The sequence below is a fragment of the Triticum aestivum genome, chromosome 6A, assembly GCF_018294505.1.
Source record: "Triticum aestivum cultivar Chinese Spring chromosome 6A, IWGSC CS RefSeq v2.1, whole genome shotgun sequence".
Taxonomy (NCBI): domain Eukaryota; kingdom Viridiplantae; phylum Streptophyta; class Magnoliopsida; order Poales; family Poaceae; genus Triticum; species Triticum aestivum.
In genome coordinates, this window is record NC_057809.1 from 575940269 (window position 1) to 575957091 (window position 16823).

The 16823-nt window shown below is 44.8% G+C and overlaps 2 protein-coding genes across 3 annotated transcripts; one reads left to right on the forward strand and one right to left on the reverse strand.

Moving 5' to 3' along the window:
• The first annotated feature begins 1982 nt into the window (after nucleotides 1–1982).
• Nucleotides 1983–7256, forward strand: LOC123128633 (uncharacterized). 2 transcript variants are annotated; one of them, XM_044548697.1, is made up of 8 exons: nucleotides 1983–2196; nucleotides 2576–3073; nucleotides 4120–4317; nucleotides 4425–4697; nucleotides 4829–4931; nucleotides 5598–5716; nucleotides 5988–6164; nucleotides 6273–7256. In XM_044548697.1, exons 2-8 carry the CDS (start codon nucleotides 2756–2758, stop codon nucleotides 7059–7061), a joined length of 1977 nt encoding a protein of 658 aa, XP_044404632.1. In that variant the 5' UTR covers nucleotides 1983–2196; nucleotides 2576–2755; the 3' UTR covers nucleotides 7062–7256. The 2 variants fall into 2 exon arrangements, with proteins under 2 accessions (XP_044404632.1, XP_044404633.1); XM_044548698.1 differs by lacking the exon at nucleotides 1983–2196 and having other exon boundaries at nucleotides 2211–3073.
• A 316-nt stretch (nucleotides 7257–7572) lies between these two features.
• Nucleotides 7573–13039, reverse strand: LOC123128632 (ATP-dependent DNA helicase Q-like 3). Its single transcript, XM_044548696.1, has 20 exons — nucleotides 12866–13039; nucleotides 12282–12438; nucleotides 12065–12172; nucleotides 11935–11942; nucleotides 11754–11837; nucleotides 11352–11492; nucleotides 11211–11245; nucleotides 10982–11065; nucleotides 10791–10879; nucleotides 10347–10499; nucleotides 10154–10250; nucleotides 9914–9917; nucleotides 9678–9827; nucleotides 9508–9600; nucleotides 9359–9424; nucleotides 9158–9285; nucleotides 8928–9019; nucleotides 8688–8818; nucleotides 8372–8481; nucleotides 7573–8270 (listed from the first exon to the last, which is right to left on the reverse strand). Exons 2-20 carry the CDS (start codon nucleotides 12430–12432, stop codon nucleotides 7706–7708), a joined length of 2289 nt encoding a protein of 762 aa, XP_044404631.1. The 5' UTR covers nucleotides 12433–12438; nucleotides 12866–13039; the 3' UTR covers nucleotides 7573–7705.
• Between the last annotated feature and the right edge of the window lie 3784 nt (nucleotides 13040–16823).

Sequence of the window (16823 nt, forward strand, 5' to 3'; positions counted from 1 at the left end):
TGATCAGTAGTGGTGCCCAGTTGGGGCGATCGGGGACTTGTTGCATTTGGGGTTTATCTTTATTTTGGTTCCGTAGTCGGACCTTGAGTGTATTTGGATGAATGTAATGATATTTATGCATTTGTGTGACGTGGCGAGTGTAAGCCAACTATGTTATCTCTTTCCCTTATGTATTACATGGGTTGTTGTGAAGATTACCTCATTTGCGACATTGCTTTCAATGCGGTTATGCCTCTAAGTCGTGCTTCGACACGTGGGAGATATAGCCGCATCGAGGGTGTTATAACGAGCGTTGAGCCCGGCGGACGGCCGGCCGAATCCTTGCCAGCAAACCGATGACAGGGCTGCAAGACGAACCAGTACCTGCATGCAGCGCTGGGGCTTTGCCGGGGCTGCACGGGGTGCTTCATGACCAATCCATGGCTCCACTGGTGGCCGGAAAACGCCAAATCTGGTCGCCGCGACGAACAGCTGCCGATCTTCTCGTTGCCGGCCCGCCGACGCAGGAGGAAGTGGTGGAGGGCAAGCTCGGGCGTCTGCTAGATATGCTCTTAGGAGAACAGTGGTATCCCCAGCCCACCAGGGTTTAAGTCCTGGTACCTGTGTTATTCTTCATTTATTTAAGGATTTTCAGCAACGTGCGAACAGTGAGGGTTTTTGCCTTTCGTCGGCGGCGTCGTCGATCTCCCACATCTCCTGTGGCCTTAGGGCCATGGGTGCGCGCTGGATCCCGGCCCTTGCCGGCGGGAGGGTTCCGTTTTCAAGTGCTTCTTCAAGTTTTGTTAGGGTTTGTGTCCTGCTCGAGAAGACAAGACGGCGGCGGCTTCTTGAAGATGGAATAAGGTTCTCCCCGTCTAGCCCCCGTCTCAATGGTATGTCTAGCATCGTTGGAGGGCGTGTGGAGGTGTGTCTCCGGCGGATCTCGCGAGATTTGGTCGGTGGTTGTCTTTGGTGAATCCGCTCGGATATGGTCTTTATTCGTCTTTGTTCATGTGTCTTGAGGTTGGATTCTTCCGATCTAAAATTCTCTTCAGCGGCGGCGGTTGCTGTTCTGGGGTGTTGGTCCTATGTGACCTTAGCACGACGACTTCCCGACTGTCTACTACAACAAGTTGTGCCCGGCTCCGGCAAGGGAGGGACGGTGACGGCGGCGCGTCTTCAGCTCGCTTCAGTGCTTGTAGTCGTCGCTAGGTGGTCTATGAATCTGGATGTAATTTTTATTATTTCGGGTGTTTGTTGTACTCCTTCCGGTCCTTTTTTCTTTGCGTCTAAAGTCCAGCCCGCATACCAAGGAGAGGAGCAATTAGCAAAAAATGGACTGTTTTGTCCCTGGATTCATCCATGGAGACCCTGATTGCATGCGAGATTGGCTCAGACTTTGCATGCATGTCGGCTCTCTCTCCCCTGTCCATCTCTCTGCACGCATGCGCCTCTCCCTCTCTCTCTCTCTCTCCTGTTTCTGCATGCAAGCTGCTCTCTCTGCCTTGGGAAGATGCGAAGCACATGGGAAAGAGAGATGTGATTACGCACGCATGCGGTGGAAAGGGATGGAGGGCACGGTTGGAAAGAACAGCGAAAAAATGCCAATGCGCAGAGCATTGCATGAAAAACGAAATTTTCTTAGACGCAGGTAAAAAAGGACTGGAGGGAGTAATATCGTGATTGAAGATGGATAGATCGACAGTTCCAAAAAAAAAAGTGCTACAAGCATTGCACGTCTGAGTCTTGTGTCAATATCAAAATATAGGGTGGGGCCCAGCCATCGAATGCGTGCTATTTCTGCGCGACGCCAAACCGAGCCGGAAGGTTTCCACTTCTGGTTCTGGATAACCAGTACAGTACGAGCACGCGCCGCTTAGCCGCGAAGGAACGGAAGGAAGCAAGTCTCAGTGGCTGCCGAGTCGTCGTCCCCTTCCCCCCCTCCCCTCCTCTTTCTCCCTCCTTGCTTGCCCCACCGCAACGGCAAAGCCAAAGCCAGCCCACCAAATCACTCGAGAGAGCCCACCCTCCCCCCTCCCCTCCCCAGCGCCACCCAGCAACCGCCTCCCCGGAGAAAGCGAAACCCAACAGCAATCCCCCCCTCCCCTCCCCGATTCCGCCGCCGCCGCGAATCCGGCCGCCTCCCCTCCCAAAACCCTAGCCAGCCCCGCCCCAGTCCCAATCAACCGAGCCGCACGCCCCATTGCTCCGCTCCAGGTAAAAATCCCCGCGACTCCCCGTCGATTCTGCTCCGCTGCGCTCCCCCGGGCCCCGGGCCGGGGCGGCCGTGCTGTCCGTTTTTTATTTGGGGGCGGAATCTTGGCTAGGTTTCGGTGCTCTGAGGTTTGCCGATGGATAGGTCCCGGATGATACGATACGGCAGTAGTGTCTGTTTTTTGCGGATTATATTATGTATGCATATACATACTGCTGCCGTTCTCTATCGGCGGCTGCCGCTGTTATAGGGCTGGGGATAACTAGGATTTCTTTTTCGGTCTTGTTGTCTGGCAGTAGCTGGTTGATTCCCTGCGGTGCCGGATCAACGGCCCCCTCGCTGCAAATAAAAACTCGGATCTTCCTCTGTTTCTGGTACCAGGTTTGACCTTGTCCCGCCCCGAGATCGCATCTACAGCGGGAGGATCATCATCAGAGGTTAAATTAACCCAGGTCGCTGTCTGGCTCCACCGTTGGTCAGTAACTGCCCCATTGGAGCCAAGGCTGCTGGGCAGGCCTCCCCGCTAGCTAGCGGCGTGGGGTTTATAGGCGGGCCGGTGCGATGGCAACGGCCACAATGGCGACGGCTGCAGGTGCCGCCGCGCTGCTCTACTACACGCTGAACCGCCGGCTGCACACGGAGAAGCTGGACAGGGAAGGGGGCTCGGACGGCGAGAATGGCAGGGACGCGGCGGCCAGCGGCACGCTGGAGTCCCATAGCATGAGCCGGGTGTCGCGGAGGGACGTGCGCGCCCCCGCCACGTGGCTGGAGACCATCTCGACCCTGTCGGAGACGCTGCGGTTCACGTACTCTGAGACCCTTGGGAAGTGGCCCATCGGGGACCTCGCTTTCGGAATCAGCTTCCTCCTCAAGAGACAGGTTGGTCGCTCTCGCTCATACTTTGCTGTTGATGTGATCCGTTGCTCTTTCTTAACTATGATACTTAAATGTTGGAAGCCGATAGGGAGTGTTTTAAATCATAAACATCGCCGGAGGTCTTTCCATCTGGTTAAATTTAGTGTTGGGTTGCCATGTAGGAATTGAAACAATCTTGAAAACATAGGCATCACACTCCTTAATATCTATCATCTGTTCTTACCGCTTCTTTTCTTATTTTATCAAAAGTAGTTGTCTTAGTCTTACCATATAGTTGTTCTGATGACCTAAACAGCTCTCAGATTCATTTACATAATCGTTTATCAATATTTGATTGTCTACAATATATCTCATGAAACTGCATGAACGACCTTCATTATTTCTAGTACATACAAACTGTATAAGGTACTCCCTCTGTCCCATAATTTAAGATGTTTTTACAGCCAATATACCCCTATATTGACTGTAATAACATCTTATATTATGGACGGAGGGAGTATCTGTTAAGTGAACCATTCATTTAGATTATCACACTTACCATTTCACTCTATGTATGTAACTCACCCCTTTTTTTTTTTTCAATAGATTACTCTGCCTACAATGCTATCTATGCTAAAGTTGGGCAGGTTCTGCACTTCTTAGGCCTCTTTTGGTTCATAGGATAGGATTATCGTAGGAATAGGAATCTTGTAGGAAATGAGATGACATGTATCTCAAATCCTATGAGTAGAAATAGGAAACAAGATGTCATTTGGTTGACACCAAAGGAATTTTTCCATTGAGTCTAGGCTCATTTTTATTTTCCTATGAAATGTGGAGGATAGGAACCAATCCTATATAGGAATAGGAATCCATTCCTATGAACCAAAGGGCTCTAAAGAAAAAAATCCTATAAGAATCCTATCCTCTAGAATTCCTATGAAATTCCTCCAAACCAAAGGAGGCCTTAACAGATAAACTCATAGGCCAGAATCATAGGACAAATACTTTGAACTGTTAATGACTTGAACAAAGTTCCTGACAGATGAGTTGTGGCATGTGTGTTTCAGGGGAACTTATCTGTTGCAAGCATATATGCTGGAGATGATAGTGTGGAGCTCAAAGGAGCTTCGGTAGTTACGGACTTGAGGTATCTTTTGAATTTGTTGACACTGTGTTGGCATTTTTCCAAAAAGCCATTCCCGTTATTTTTGGAAGCTACTGGCTACTCCATGGAGGATGTTCTTATGCAAGAACCTAAAGCAGGGGTAAGTGAAATTTATACAGTATCATTTTTATATTTCGTAATCCTGTAGTTATTCACAAGAACTGTTTACTGTTGACTGATTCAGGATTTTTGTTGGGATACTTGCAGATTTTGAAGCCAGCTTTCACCATTTTACTTGATAGAGACAGACAATGTATACTTCTACTAATTAGAGGCACCCACAGTATAAGGGATACCCTGACAGCTGCTACGGGTGCTGTGGTTCCGTTCCACCATACAATAGTCAAAGAAGGTGGTGTTAGTGATCTAGTTTTAGGGTATGCACATTTTGGGATGGTTGCAGCGGCTAGATGGATTGCAAAGCTTGCAACTCCTTGTCTCACAGAAGCATTACATTTGTATCCAGATTATAAAATAAAGGTACGGCACAAGTGTACAGTGTTTTTATCTTGTACCTTCTTTTCCTTGTATCCTTTGCTAGTAGTGTTGTGTTGTTTTATATGGTTCTTGGAGCATTTTAATTGATTGTGTCTCTGGTAAATATTTATTAGGTTGTTGGACATTCACTTGGAGGTGGTACAGCAGCTCTCTTGACATACGTCCTGAGGGAACAGCAGGAGTTTGCCTCCGCTACTTGCGTGTCATTTGCTCCAGGTTCGCATGTTATGATGTTTTTCTGTCTGAAGATCAGATCATGTGCATCCTTTTTTGTTTCATTGGTCGAGCATTTTGTTGGTCAAGCATTACTTCGGGTTCTCCAATGTACTTGTAATCTTGTACTATTAGGTCCTTTTTTAGTCTATCGGTTAGGTCATGGATTAAATGAGCATCGAAATATTTTGTGGCAACAAAAATACCCAATGCACCATCTTCTAAGTATCTGTGGTACCACTCCTCGACCTTTTAGATGGAAATATGATGTTGACAAAATTAATTTGTTGATCATAAAATAGGAACTGCCATAATTTCAAGCTATCCTAAAAATGGTACTGTCAGACTAGTATCTCAGGTAAATGGTACTGTCAGACTAGTATCCCAGGTACACCGTATTTGTCTGAGAATTGAGTTCTCCCCCAGCTTATGTACAGACCATAGCTTAAATAAGTGATGCTCTCCCAGAAATACTCTCTCCTAGATCTCAGGCCTCTCCGATATAAATACCTGATGCAGACTTGGATATTCAGATCTAAGAACATCGCTTATTTTTCTCCTTATTCCTAACAAAAAGTCGACCACTTCTCCAGTCCTTTCACAAGATTGGATTTCTTGTCCTCAGAATATAGTTGTGATTTAGCCCTTGTGGGATGTTCTATTTTGCAGCTGCTTGTATGACATGGGAGCTGGCTGAGTCAGGAGTACATTTTATCACTACAGTCATCAATGGTGCTGATTTGGTGCCAACATTTTCGGCGGCGGCAGTAGATGATCTTCGTTCAGAGGTACCCTTTTATTTACCCTTCCTTGTTAGTAATGCCATAACTGTACACTAGTGTCAAAAAACGTCTTACATTATGGGACGGAGGGAGTACGTATTAACTTATTTGCACCAGTAAGATCTTTATAACTGGTAGCGGGTTTATCTGTGGAAACAAGGACACATGAGCACATGATAACAGTGCAGCTGATGATAGTGTAAAAAATTAGCAATATATAGTATGATTACTTTATATTATAGGTTCTTGTATTGAAATTAAGTTTCATGTGCAACAGGTGACGGCATCTGCCTGGCTGAATGATCTCCGTCACCAAATCGAGCAAACCAGAATCCTGAGCACTTTCTATCGATCTGCATCTGCCTTGGGATCGCGACTTCCTTCTATAGCAAATGCTAAAGCTAGAGTAGCTGGTGCTGGTGCCATCCTAAGACCTGTATCTAATGGAACACAGGTTTTGTACCTTTCATCTTTAATTTGACCCCCTTAACACAGCTTTGATTGTTATTCATAAATCCATTGGCATTATCCATGACTAGCAATGTTGGCAATGTGTGTTCAGGTTGTAATGAGGAGAGCTCGCAGTGTAGCACAAGCAGCATGGACAAGACCGGGGCTACAACTATCCTCATGGGCTTGTATTGGGCCAAGGCGGCGGAATACTACCTCAATTGTCACATCAGAAGAAATAACAACTTCCACTACCAACGGTGGCTCTGAATCCAGTTCACTATTGACTGAGACCATGATGGAAACCACAGAGATAGTTACATCTGAAACCACGCAGTATGCTGCATCAGAAGAGGTCCAGAGCACCATCTCGGCATCCGATGCTGTTGGTACCTTGGATGACAAGGTAGACAGTGATGGTGAAGACATCATCGATCATCACGTGGATGAGGACAGGATCACCGAAGTAGAGCTGTGGCAACAACTCGAAAACGAGCTGTACCGGAAAAGGGAAGGGGAGAACGACATAGTGGAAGAGATGACTGAAAGTAACATTGCCGAGGAAGTTGGCGGCAGAGCTCAAGATGTCCTCAGTGAACCCAACGAGAAGGAGGTCCACAGATTCTACCCACCTGGGAAAATCATGCACGTAATAACATCCACAAGAGAAGCAGCCATAGACGACGACGAGACCAGCGAACATGAGGATGAAGAGCCAGACCTTCACCAAGTTGATGCTGCCGGGGAGTCGGAGACAAGCATAGGGATCTTCTTGACGCCAAGATCTCTGTATGGCAAGCTGAGGCTGTCGAAGATGATGATCAACGATCATTACATGCCGATGTACAGAAGAAACATCGAGCAGTTGGTTGCGGAGCTTGAGAAGGACCTGGCTCTGTAGGTGGTAGCCCTGACAACAATACAATACAGCTTGCTGGTCCAAACCAGATACTCACAGTTAGCTTCAACTGTTGTAAAAGCTGATGGCATACATAGGGTGTTAGTTCCATAAAGTGTACCTAACATTACTGGAACTATATAACAACGCTTGTCACAACTTTTCTCAGATATGATATCTGGCACAACTCTTCTCACAGGTTCTCACGTTCTCCTTTGAGAGAGGAAATCTTTCACTGAGATACACAAGGCATTAGTTGCAAAATATTCTCATGTTTTCCTCTTATTAGAGGAAATCTTTTAGGCATTGTTCGGTTTCATGACAAATGAGAGGGATTGACAGGGATTAAATCTCATCTAGTTCAAATTTCCCCCAAATCCCCTCCATTCCACTCCAATCCACTTGGGGAGTGGCTTAACCGAACAAGGCCTCACTGAGAAGCAGCAGTGTTTGATTACTGTAAGCAAAAATTCTAGTCACATTCCTACTGTGAAAGTTTGATTCGCAGCTTCTCCTTTTAAGAGAGGATATCTTTCATTGAGAAGCAGCACTGCAGTGTTTGATTACTGTATCAGCAAAAACTCTAGTCATATTCCTACTGTGGAATTTTGGGAGGAAGTCAGCATGTAAAACAGAGAAGTAGTCACTCATAGTTTCATCTTCTTTGATGTTCCTGTCGTTCCTTCCTTGCTGATGACAGGGCCAGCCTTTCTAGGAATGCCGCGAGGCTGGCTCTCTGCCCTAGAAGAACTGGTTGCGCGATCCCTTCCCTTCTGGCTCATGAATTCTCTGAATGATGGTATCTTGGGAAGGTCCATGGTACCGATCGCGCCATCTCTCCTCGCTTCTTCGTCTATTGTTTTCTCAGGTGGTGACATCCGGGAAGGCTCCATGTTTTCAGTTGAAGCCATGGTCTTTGCAAACTCATCAGAAAGCTCGGTTTTCGCGAGCTCTTGGCTTACTGTAGCTTCTGCTGGCTTTTCAGCTTTGCCCAAAGCATCAGAAATGATGCAAGGAGAGCTGGTGGCTGCACCAGCTTCTGTAGTCTGGTTGGTAAGGGCTTCAAGTCGGCCGTGGATTTGGTCAGAAGTTGAAGACGACAGCCACCGAACCGTGGCAGCTATCTGGGAGTTGTAGAACGTCTTTCCCACTTTCTGATACTTCTTGAAGCACTCGGTTTCAAGGTGTGTAGCAGAAGCCTCTTCAGCAAACCTGAAAGTGTGCACGATGTAATGAGTGGTGGAAAAAAAAGATGAGTAAAAATTAGACATGTTTATAGTTCAACAAAATCATGACAGAGCGGGCAGACTTACAGCAGATCCCCAAGACGGAGCTTTGCTTGTCCAAGCGCACCCGACAATCTTTTCCTGCTTGCATCTCTTAGAGTCTGAGATATGCTCTTCTTGTCAACAAGGTTGCCACCCTATTACATCACCAGTTGAAGTTTCAGATTAGCTATTATACTTTTGTAAATCGAAAATTTCTATAGGAATGAAACCAAGACTTGCTGCACAGACAACACCATATAACTTTTGATCAAGCACAACTTCTATAAAGAGGAAACAGTTCTATCAAATTCAAATCCTCAAACATTTACGAAGTATCACAGAAACGCGGCATCTAAATCACCTGCGGTTTAGTTTGACCATTGGCTTGATTGTAAGCATTTTCAGCACGCTCCAAGGCATCAAGTCTTGCTTCAAACCCTCCTTTTGATGGAAGCTTTGAAATGGCGATATTGCTCACTGCCTCTTCCTCATCTGCGATTCATTATTCCCAGCAGATGTTACTGCACTCCACTACATGCAAGTATGACTTTGCGTAGTCTTACAAACACAGAGAGGAAAGGAAAATGATTGTTCATTCTACCATCAGAATCTGATATATCTTCGTCTGATATGCTTACGTCATCTTCACGGTTCCAAAATTCCGTGTCAAAGTGTTTTGGGTCAACTGATGAGCTGTCACACGAATGAGAAGTTTTACTAGACCAATATGGCGCAAGTTAATACAAAAGCACAGAATATGTACAATTCATATCTCATAAGCAAAACTGTGGAAAAGAAACAAAGACTTGCTGCACAGTGAACACCACATACCTTTTGAAGACTGGAGATATCTTGTTAAAGCGACAGTTGGGCACACGCCGAAGGTCCTCCAAACGCGAGGACACTTGATTTGGGTGCTTGCAAGCATCGCACGTGCGTTGGCATAAAGTTGGTTGTACCTATGCAGTTCAAATATTAACATGCAATAACACAAAGCAGAAAACAGTAACATGTTTGGAGTCAATGCCATACCTTTTCTCCAAAACTCTCAATAATCTTTTTTCGTCGGCAGCTAGAACTCTCACAATAATCAACTATCTGTGTCAGGAGAGGGAAATATAATAGAATGAAATATACTGCATGTTCTACTATACCAATGCATTGCGATGTTTGGTAATTACCTGACTAAAGTCGGCTAGGGTCTTCTCTGAAAGCTCAGTTGAAGAAGAAGATGGCTGTTGTTTTCTACTGCTGCTGTTTCTCAAAATAAACTCCTGTTAAACCAGAGAAGCCTCAGTTTTGCCTTTCAAAAAAGATGGAAAATCATCTGTGTATAATGTACGCTTATTACCATTCTCCTTCGGTCCTCTAACCCATAATACAAAACACTCCTGGAAGGCTGTTGGTCACGACCAGCACGTCCGGACTCCTGGTAGAAAGATTCCATTGACTTAGGCAAGTTGAAATGGCACACAATGCGGACATCTTGTCTATCAATACCCTGAAAAGATGAATAGAGCCAATATATAAACAAAGCACCTCTGCAGAAAGCGTCATGAAACACAATGCAATTAGAGTATTACATACCATTCTGTGGAGCAGCATACACATTAAAATACGGACAAGGCCCGTATCGAAAAATGCAGTACACAAGAAAACAGAGAGTATTAGTCTAATATTGGTGTAGCAAAAATAAAGTATATACTACAAGTTGGAAGGTATGTAGGTAACTAAGTCAGACGAAGCTGTACTCTACAACTCGTGGACATGGAATCAGGTTGTAAGATAGAAACGATGTTTACAAAGATGCAGAAAGAAGCTATATACCCAAATGCTACAGTTGCAACAACAACTTGAGTCCTTGATGAAAGCCAGTCATCAAGAACGGTAGTTCGCACTTTACTATTCAGGCCAGCATGATAAGCTGACAAGGAGCAAAAATAAAATCATAAGTATATCTGCACAACAGTCTTAATAGGGGCTTGGGCTTATCATTTTTTTTCCCTTCAGATTAACGTACCAGCAGAAGAGATGCCCTGCTGTGCCAAATGCATAGTCAGATCATCACAGGCAGCACGTTCAAGGCAATATATGATTGAGCAAACATTTCCGCTGGACTTCAGTAAATTCGATATATCAGAATAAACGTCATCAAGAAGATCCTTGTAACGAACTGCAAGATAAGTTCATGATTCACAGTCAACACGCCATAGAGTAGAATGTAGGGGCAAAAAAATTAGGTACACCAGATTTTAGCAGTAAATGAACAACAAGAGCCATACGTTCTGGCCTCTGATAACACAGAAACTAAAGAACATAAATAGTCCTGAAGCAACTCAATCACAATTTCAAGCAAAAGGGCAAAAGAAAGACCTTGGGAAGTGAAAAGGCAAAGAACAGTGGAGATTCCTGGGAAAACAGAGGCCCTAGTCTTTAAATTGATCAAGGAAGTCGAGAATAATACCTTCATAGAAGATATTAGGTCGATTAAAGGAAGCTTTAAGAATGACTGGGTTTTGCAAGGACAATGATGATATCACATCTTTCTGGACTCTGGTGCAAAAATAATGAAACCCGGACAAATGAGACCAGACTAAATATAATGATCAAAAGAGAAAACACATTAGGTGAACTGAACTAAGGGTAAGGTGTTACTTTGGGACAGCAGTCGCAGTCAAAGCCAATATCGGGATATCTGGGAACTGCTTCCTCAATGATGAAATTTTGCGGTAGCTAGGTCTGCATTTCATTGAAGCACATCCGATTAGCTATTCCATGAAAAGGAGGAATGCTGCAACTCATTTTACCAATGAAACTATGAAAACTGAGAACTGCCAATGGAGTAAAGGCAATATTCAGACCAAACACTGAAACCAATGCGTACCTGAAATCATGGCCCCAAGTTGAAATACAATGAGCCTGTGGAGAGGGAGAAAATTGGCAAATAAGCACCAGGTGTTCTTTACAAGTGACCGAAGAACAACAGGATGTTACCAAAAGAGCAAAGGTGTTACTTAGTTTAGACCTCATCAATAGCAACAAGACCAAGAAGACCCCTGTTGTGGAGCTTTGTTAATTTTGCCTTGAAGCCAGATGTTGCAACTAACTCAGGAGTGACATACAACAATTTTAAAGAAGGATTGCCAGAATCGAGATCTTCATGTATCTGAAGAAAGAACATACATGTTTAATAAAACTTAAAAGTCAAAAGGAAGTAGATCCTAGACACCATGATCTAGTTCATGAATTCCAATTCTCAGGGAATTAATACGGCATGACATAATTTTGTGCACCAACTTGGCTACCGTATGAATATACAGAGTCAAAATGTCAATTGGGACAGCTAAAAGGAACTCCATAAACAATGCAATAACCGAGCATGTCTCACGAGAGAATTACGTTGCAGTGTGTAATTGAAGACCCTTACCTTGTTTTTGTTAGCAGTTGTTTGTGTGGAAGAGAGAAATTCAGCTGGAATTCCTTTACTTTTCAAGCTGCTAACCTGATTCTCCTGTAAATTCAATATGCAGACCAAATGATGTTCAAAGCTATCCCAAGATTTAAGGATAATAACAGAGGAAAGGTAGAAGGGGGATAGTAAAACTTACCATTAGCGCTGATCAGCAGATTTTACATACAAGAAATCAAGAACAGTTAGTATAAATCAAAATGTATGTACACACATTCTTTCAAGTAGTAGATTTTCTGAAGGTTTGGAAACATGACGGATCAGTTCACCTATCAAGGGCGAGATAACAAGAACAACGCCTGTCTTCACTAGAGCAGGGATCTGGTAGCACATTGACTTGCCACCTCCAGTTGGCATCAAACAGAAGCAATCCCTTCCTGCAAATTTGTTGTTTGACAGATTAAACAAAGTAAATATCTGAAGTACTAATCTCATCGGTATTCAGGGGGTTAAACATGAATCTGGAAACAGGGGCAGAGTGAGGACCTGAAAGAACAGCCTCTATGGCCTCAAGCTGCCTTCCTCGAAACTCCGAGTACCCAAAATACTGCTTCAAGACGCTCTCCAGCTCCTTCGGAGATTTCGTTCCATGCCTTAAGCCTGCCGAACCGCCCTTTAGGGGAAGCGCCTTCTTCATTTTCAGCTGTACCACCCAAAGCATCAGACTATTAGAGGGTTCTAAGTGTGGCTTGATCATTTGGAGCAATGCAACTATTGCAGCACACAATGTTTAAACGTTTAAACACCCTTTGGTATAACACAAATGATGATTTAGATAGTCATGGCAAATTCCTCCCATTGTACTACATCAAACCCAGGGTTCGTTCTTCCGATTGACTGAAAAGTAGATCAGGCGAAACTAAGGCCGGCAGCACCCTTCCCTGGCCCTCCTAATCAACCAGCCCGCGGTGCGCCATTGCCGACCCAATCGAGATACCAATGAAATCGGAACCGATATGAACGGGGAAGGAACCACTGAGCGACGCAGACAGTTGCGCAAGTGCGACCGGAAGGGGGGTTCTAGGGCTCGGGGACTGGGGGCGGAGGAGATGGCGGGGCGGGAGCTGTACCTGCGGTTGGAGCGGAGGCGAGGGGGCGGCGCCGGCGCGGGAAGCGAGCGGCGGCGTGGCGTCGTCCCACCTGACGACCTCTGTGCCTGGGGCTGGGGGCACAGAGCGACAGGCCGCAGACGGCTTGCGGAGCACACTTCTCTCCCCTGCGCCTGCACGCCGTCCCCACCTTGAGCAAATGGAACGCAACAACGTTCACTGAAAGGGTTGGCATTTCCTCTTTTTCATGGTAATACATGTGCTATTTTTACAAATAAAGCAGCTACGCGTCTGCCGGGTGATATTTTGAAAACATATGCCGCCTTAGTAGCCGTAGGATCGTGAGCAAGCCAACCTTCTGATCTTTTTTTATTGAGCGTGCATCAACCTTTGCAATAAAGCTTGTGTTGCGCTTCTGCCAAACGTTTTTTTTCTTCTGAAAAAGGCCTGTGTTTCAGAAACAAGATTTCTGTTATAGAAAAAAAAACCTTTGCTCTTGCCCCGTTGCAACAAACGTAGCATTGTGCGCTCGTTCCCTTGGCAACAAGAGGCCTGTTGCACAAACAAAAAAATCCCCCTCGCACCAATGTCATCAAATATCTGACGGGCATTTTAACTTTTTCAGTATTGATTATGTTGTAGAATTTTCTGCAACAAAGAGCATTTTGCAGAAATGTTTGTAGATTTTTTTTTGCAACAGAGTTTGTTATATAATATTTTCCGCAACAAAGATCGTGTTGCAGAAACATCTATAGAATTTTATTTACAATAGAGTTTGTTATAGAAATATTTTCTCCAACAAAGATCATAGGTGATGCTGCAGAAATATTTGCAACACAGATACTATTGTAAAAATATTTGTAACAGAAATTGTGTTGCGGAAAACATTTGTAACATATGTCATGTTGCAGAAATATTTTTGGGCTTCGCTTTGTTGCAAAACTAGACCAGTCGTAAACGATTACAACATCGCATTTGTTTCTGAAACATAGCCTCTGTTTCGAAAGCGTGTTCGATAAAGGACGACATGCAAGCCTTCATTTGGACGCGTGTCATGTAGCGGAGGTGGCAGACGCTGCCACTACGATCCGCCGGATGACGGTAAGCTTTTCCCATATTTTTATGGGGCGTGCTACGCATCGGTCGGTGATTTTTTTTCTTTTAAGATCCACCACCTCGCAAGCTGTCCGATCTAGGTTGCTCAACGTACAATCCCTCTTTACAACAAGAGTATTGTTTCAGAAACAACAATGACTATTGCAACAAGAGCTTTGTTTCAGAAACACATCGATGACTATTGCAACAAGAGTTTTGGTTTCAGAAACATTGATGGCGTTGCAAACCATCTCTGCCATATCATCTCTCTTTGCAACAGGAGTTTTGTTTCAGAAACACCTTTGACTATTTGCAACAAAAGTTTTGTTTCCGAACATGTCGGGCAGGACTGGGATGGATCTAGCAGGGAGGGCTCCACCGACACAGATGACACCGACGAAGAAGCCGTGCACTGTGCTACGCTAGAACGACGACTAGGCCGCGTGGAGCTCAAGCACAGTCGGCGCCGTCGGGCGGCCGGCTGCTTGTCTGACAACAAGTGAGGTGGTGCAGAAAAAGAGAAGGTATGGAAGTGGGCGGAGAAGGCCTGCCTTGCCGGTGGATGACGACTGCTGGAGCGGGCCGGCGGCGAGCACGGGCGCACGCATGATGTGGACGGGCATCTCCTTTCGGGTGCTTCTTCGAGATGAAAGGGTCGAGCGAGATGGGGATAAGATACGAGGTAGAGGCATGCTGTTGTAAAAGACATGGTGGTGGGGTCCACAAGGGACTCGTGGTGCAAAACTGATGAGGCGGACGTGCGTGTGAATATTGGCCGGCTGATGAGAAGCATTTCCAAAATATGAGAAAATCTTACCTTCAGTCAACCGATCGCACGCGAGCGTCCGCCGGCTCCATGTCCGTTTAATCGACTGTTGATCAGATGAACGAGGGCAACCCGCTCCGCCCACATTTTCTACAACTAGGCTCTTGTTGTGTTCCTTGGACCGCAACAAGTGATCAATTGCAAACCTGGACCTACTCCCCCGTCACTCTTTCTTTCTTCCTTTCCTTCTCTCTTTCTCATCTCCCATCTCCCTCTTGGGCAAACCGCCTCTCAAAGCCGCCATGGCCACCGCGGAGCACCAGCGTGGCCACGTCGAGCGCCGCCATCCCCGAGCCACTCTACGGCGCAACTGAGGTATCCCGTTGCGACTCTCTCTCTCTCTCTCTCTCTCTCTCTCTCTCTCTCTAATTCTCACTCCACTCGCCGTGCTGCCGCATCTAACCAAGCCGTCCCTGTAAGGTCACCGATGCCGGCCTGAAGCTCCACGGAAGGGATCGAGCTCGCATGTCGCCGGACTCCACCCCTGCTGCCGAGCTATGTATGGTCACCACCGCCCGGATCTGCTCATCCCCAGCCCTTCTCTGCACCTAGCCGTTCCTCCCGCATCGCCGACTTGCGTTTCTCTACCGTGGACTAGTTCGCCGCCTCGCACTGCTTGAGCTTTTGCATCAACTGCCGCTGGGAGACGCCACCGCCCCGTGGTCTGCCTCCTTGGCTGGGAAAAAGTATTCTGCAACATCACCTTTGTCGCAAAAAATTCTACAACAAGTCCTTTGTTGCAAAAAAAATCATTGCAAAAAATTTCTATATCAATATCTTTTTTGCAAAAAAAATCTGCAAGAAGACCTTTGTTGCAATAATAGAGACTTCAATCATGCGCCTATGTTGCAAAAGTTTTTTCACAACATCACCATTGTTGCAAAAAAAGTGAAGACACAAAATAAAATTCAACAATGCGGCCTATGTTGCAAAAATATCCAGCAAAACAACCTATGTTGCAAAAAAATCCACAACACAACCTCTGTTGTAAATGTTTTTGCAACAAAATATGTGTTGCAAAGGAGAAGAAGACGTTCAATCGCTAGACTGCGTCAGATCGCACGGCTCGCGAGGTGGCGAATCTTTCAAAAAGATCCGTCAGCCGACGCGTAGCACAATCCATATTTTATATGGCAAGTTTAGTTTAATATCACAAACATTTTACACGAAAATGGTAAGATTTGCCATCTCTTACCAGATAAACTTATTAAAAATAGTTTGTCTGTGATCCCCTCCTAACTGACGTTCGACAGTTATTGTTAACATTTGCTATTTGATTCCGAAACTTCTGACAAATTCAATTTGTTTACTTTGGAATTTCACACATTCGAGAACACACGAAAGTTCTTTTTTGTGTGTTCAACAGTTCAAAGCAAAAGTAAAATATACTTCCTTCGTCCTAGTTTACTGGCCCCTTATATTTTCGGTCATATTTTGATCATCATTTTAACTAATAAAATATAAGTTATACGTACAAAAAAATAATATCAATGTAAACTATATTCAAATACACATTTAATTATATAATTTTTTATGACATGCACTAACATTTTGCTCGTTAAATATGTGGTCAAACTCTGACCTAAACTACATATGCCAGGACGAAGGTATTAGTAAACACCTTGGCTTTCAAATCCATCTAAACCTACTCCACCCTATAGACCTAGTCCAGATAGTTAATCATCACTTATTATAATTCTCTCAACATGTAATTATGTCAACTCGTCAAGCCATTATGCATCTAAAAGGACACACCTTAACATGCATCACGCTTGCTATTCATATTCAATAAATACTCTGCAAGTAAACAATAATCCTATCCAATCAATTATATGCATTTTAGTTTCAATTATTATATTGTCCCAAATACTAACTTTTTCATACAGTCGAATCTCAGTGAAATAGTTACAACAAATTTCCGTGGCAACGGGCGCGATATCGTCTATAGGTTTTGATAGAGCTCGCACAATAGCATTTACTTTAAGCAACATGAGCAAAAATAGTCCTTTTTGAAGCGTTGCCTATTCATTAAGTAGAAATAGTTTAATTTCAAACATG

Excerpts from the sequence above, each read along its gene's own strand:
- LOC123128633 (XM_044548697.1), top strand. The coding sequence starts at position 2,756 with ATGGCAACGGCCACAATGGCGACGGCTGCAGGTGCCGCCGCGCTGCTC. Across the intron at positions 4,318-4,424 it reads TGCAAGAACCTAAAGCAGGG|ATTTTGAAGCCAGCTTTCAC; the intron begins GTAAGTGAAATT and ends GGATACTTGCAG. Across the intron at positions 4,932-5,597 it reads TTGCGTGTCATTTGCTCCAG|CTGCTTGTATGACATGGGAG; the intron begins GTTCGCATGTTA and ends TCTATTTTGCAG.
- LOC123128632 (XM_044548696.1), bottom strand. The coding sequence starts at position 12,432 with ATGAAGAAGGCGCTTCCCCTAAAGGGCGGTTCGGCAGGCTTAAGGCAT. Across the intron at positions 10,880-10,981 it reads ACTGCGACTGCTGTCCCAAA|AGTCCAGAAAGATGTGATAT; the intron begins GTAACACCTTAC and ends TTTTTGCACCAG. Across the intron at positions 9,286-9,358 it reads TTGAGAGTTTTGGAGAAAAG|GTACAACCAACTTTATGCCA; the intron begins GTATGGCATTGA and ends TGAACTGCATAG.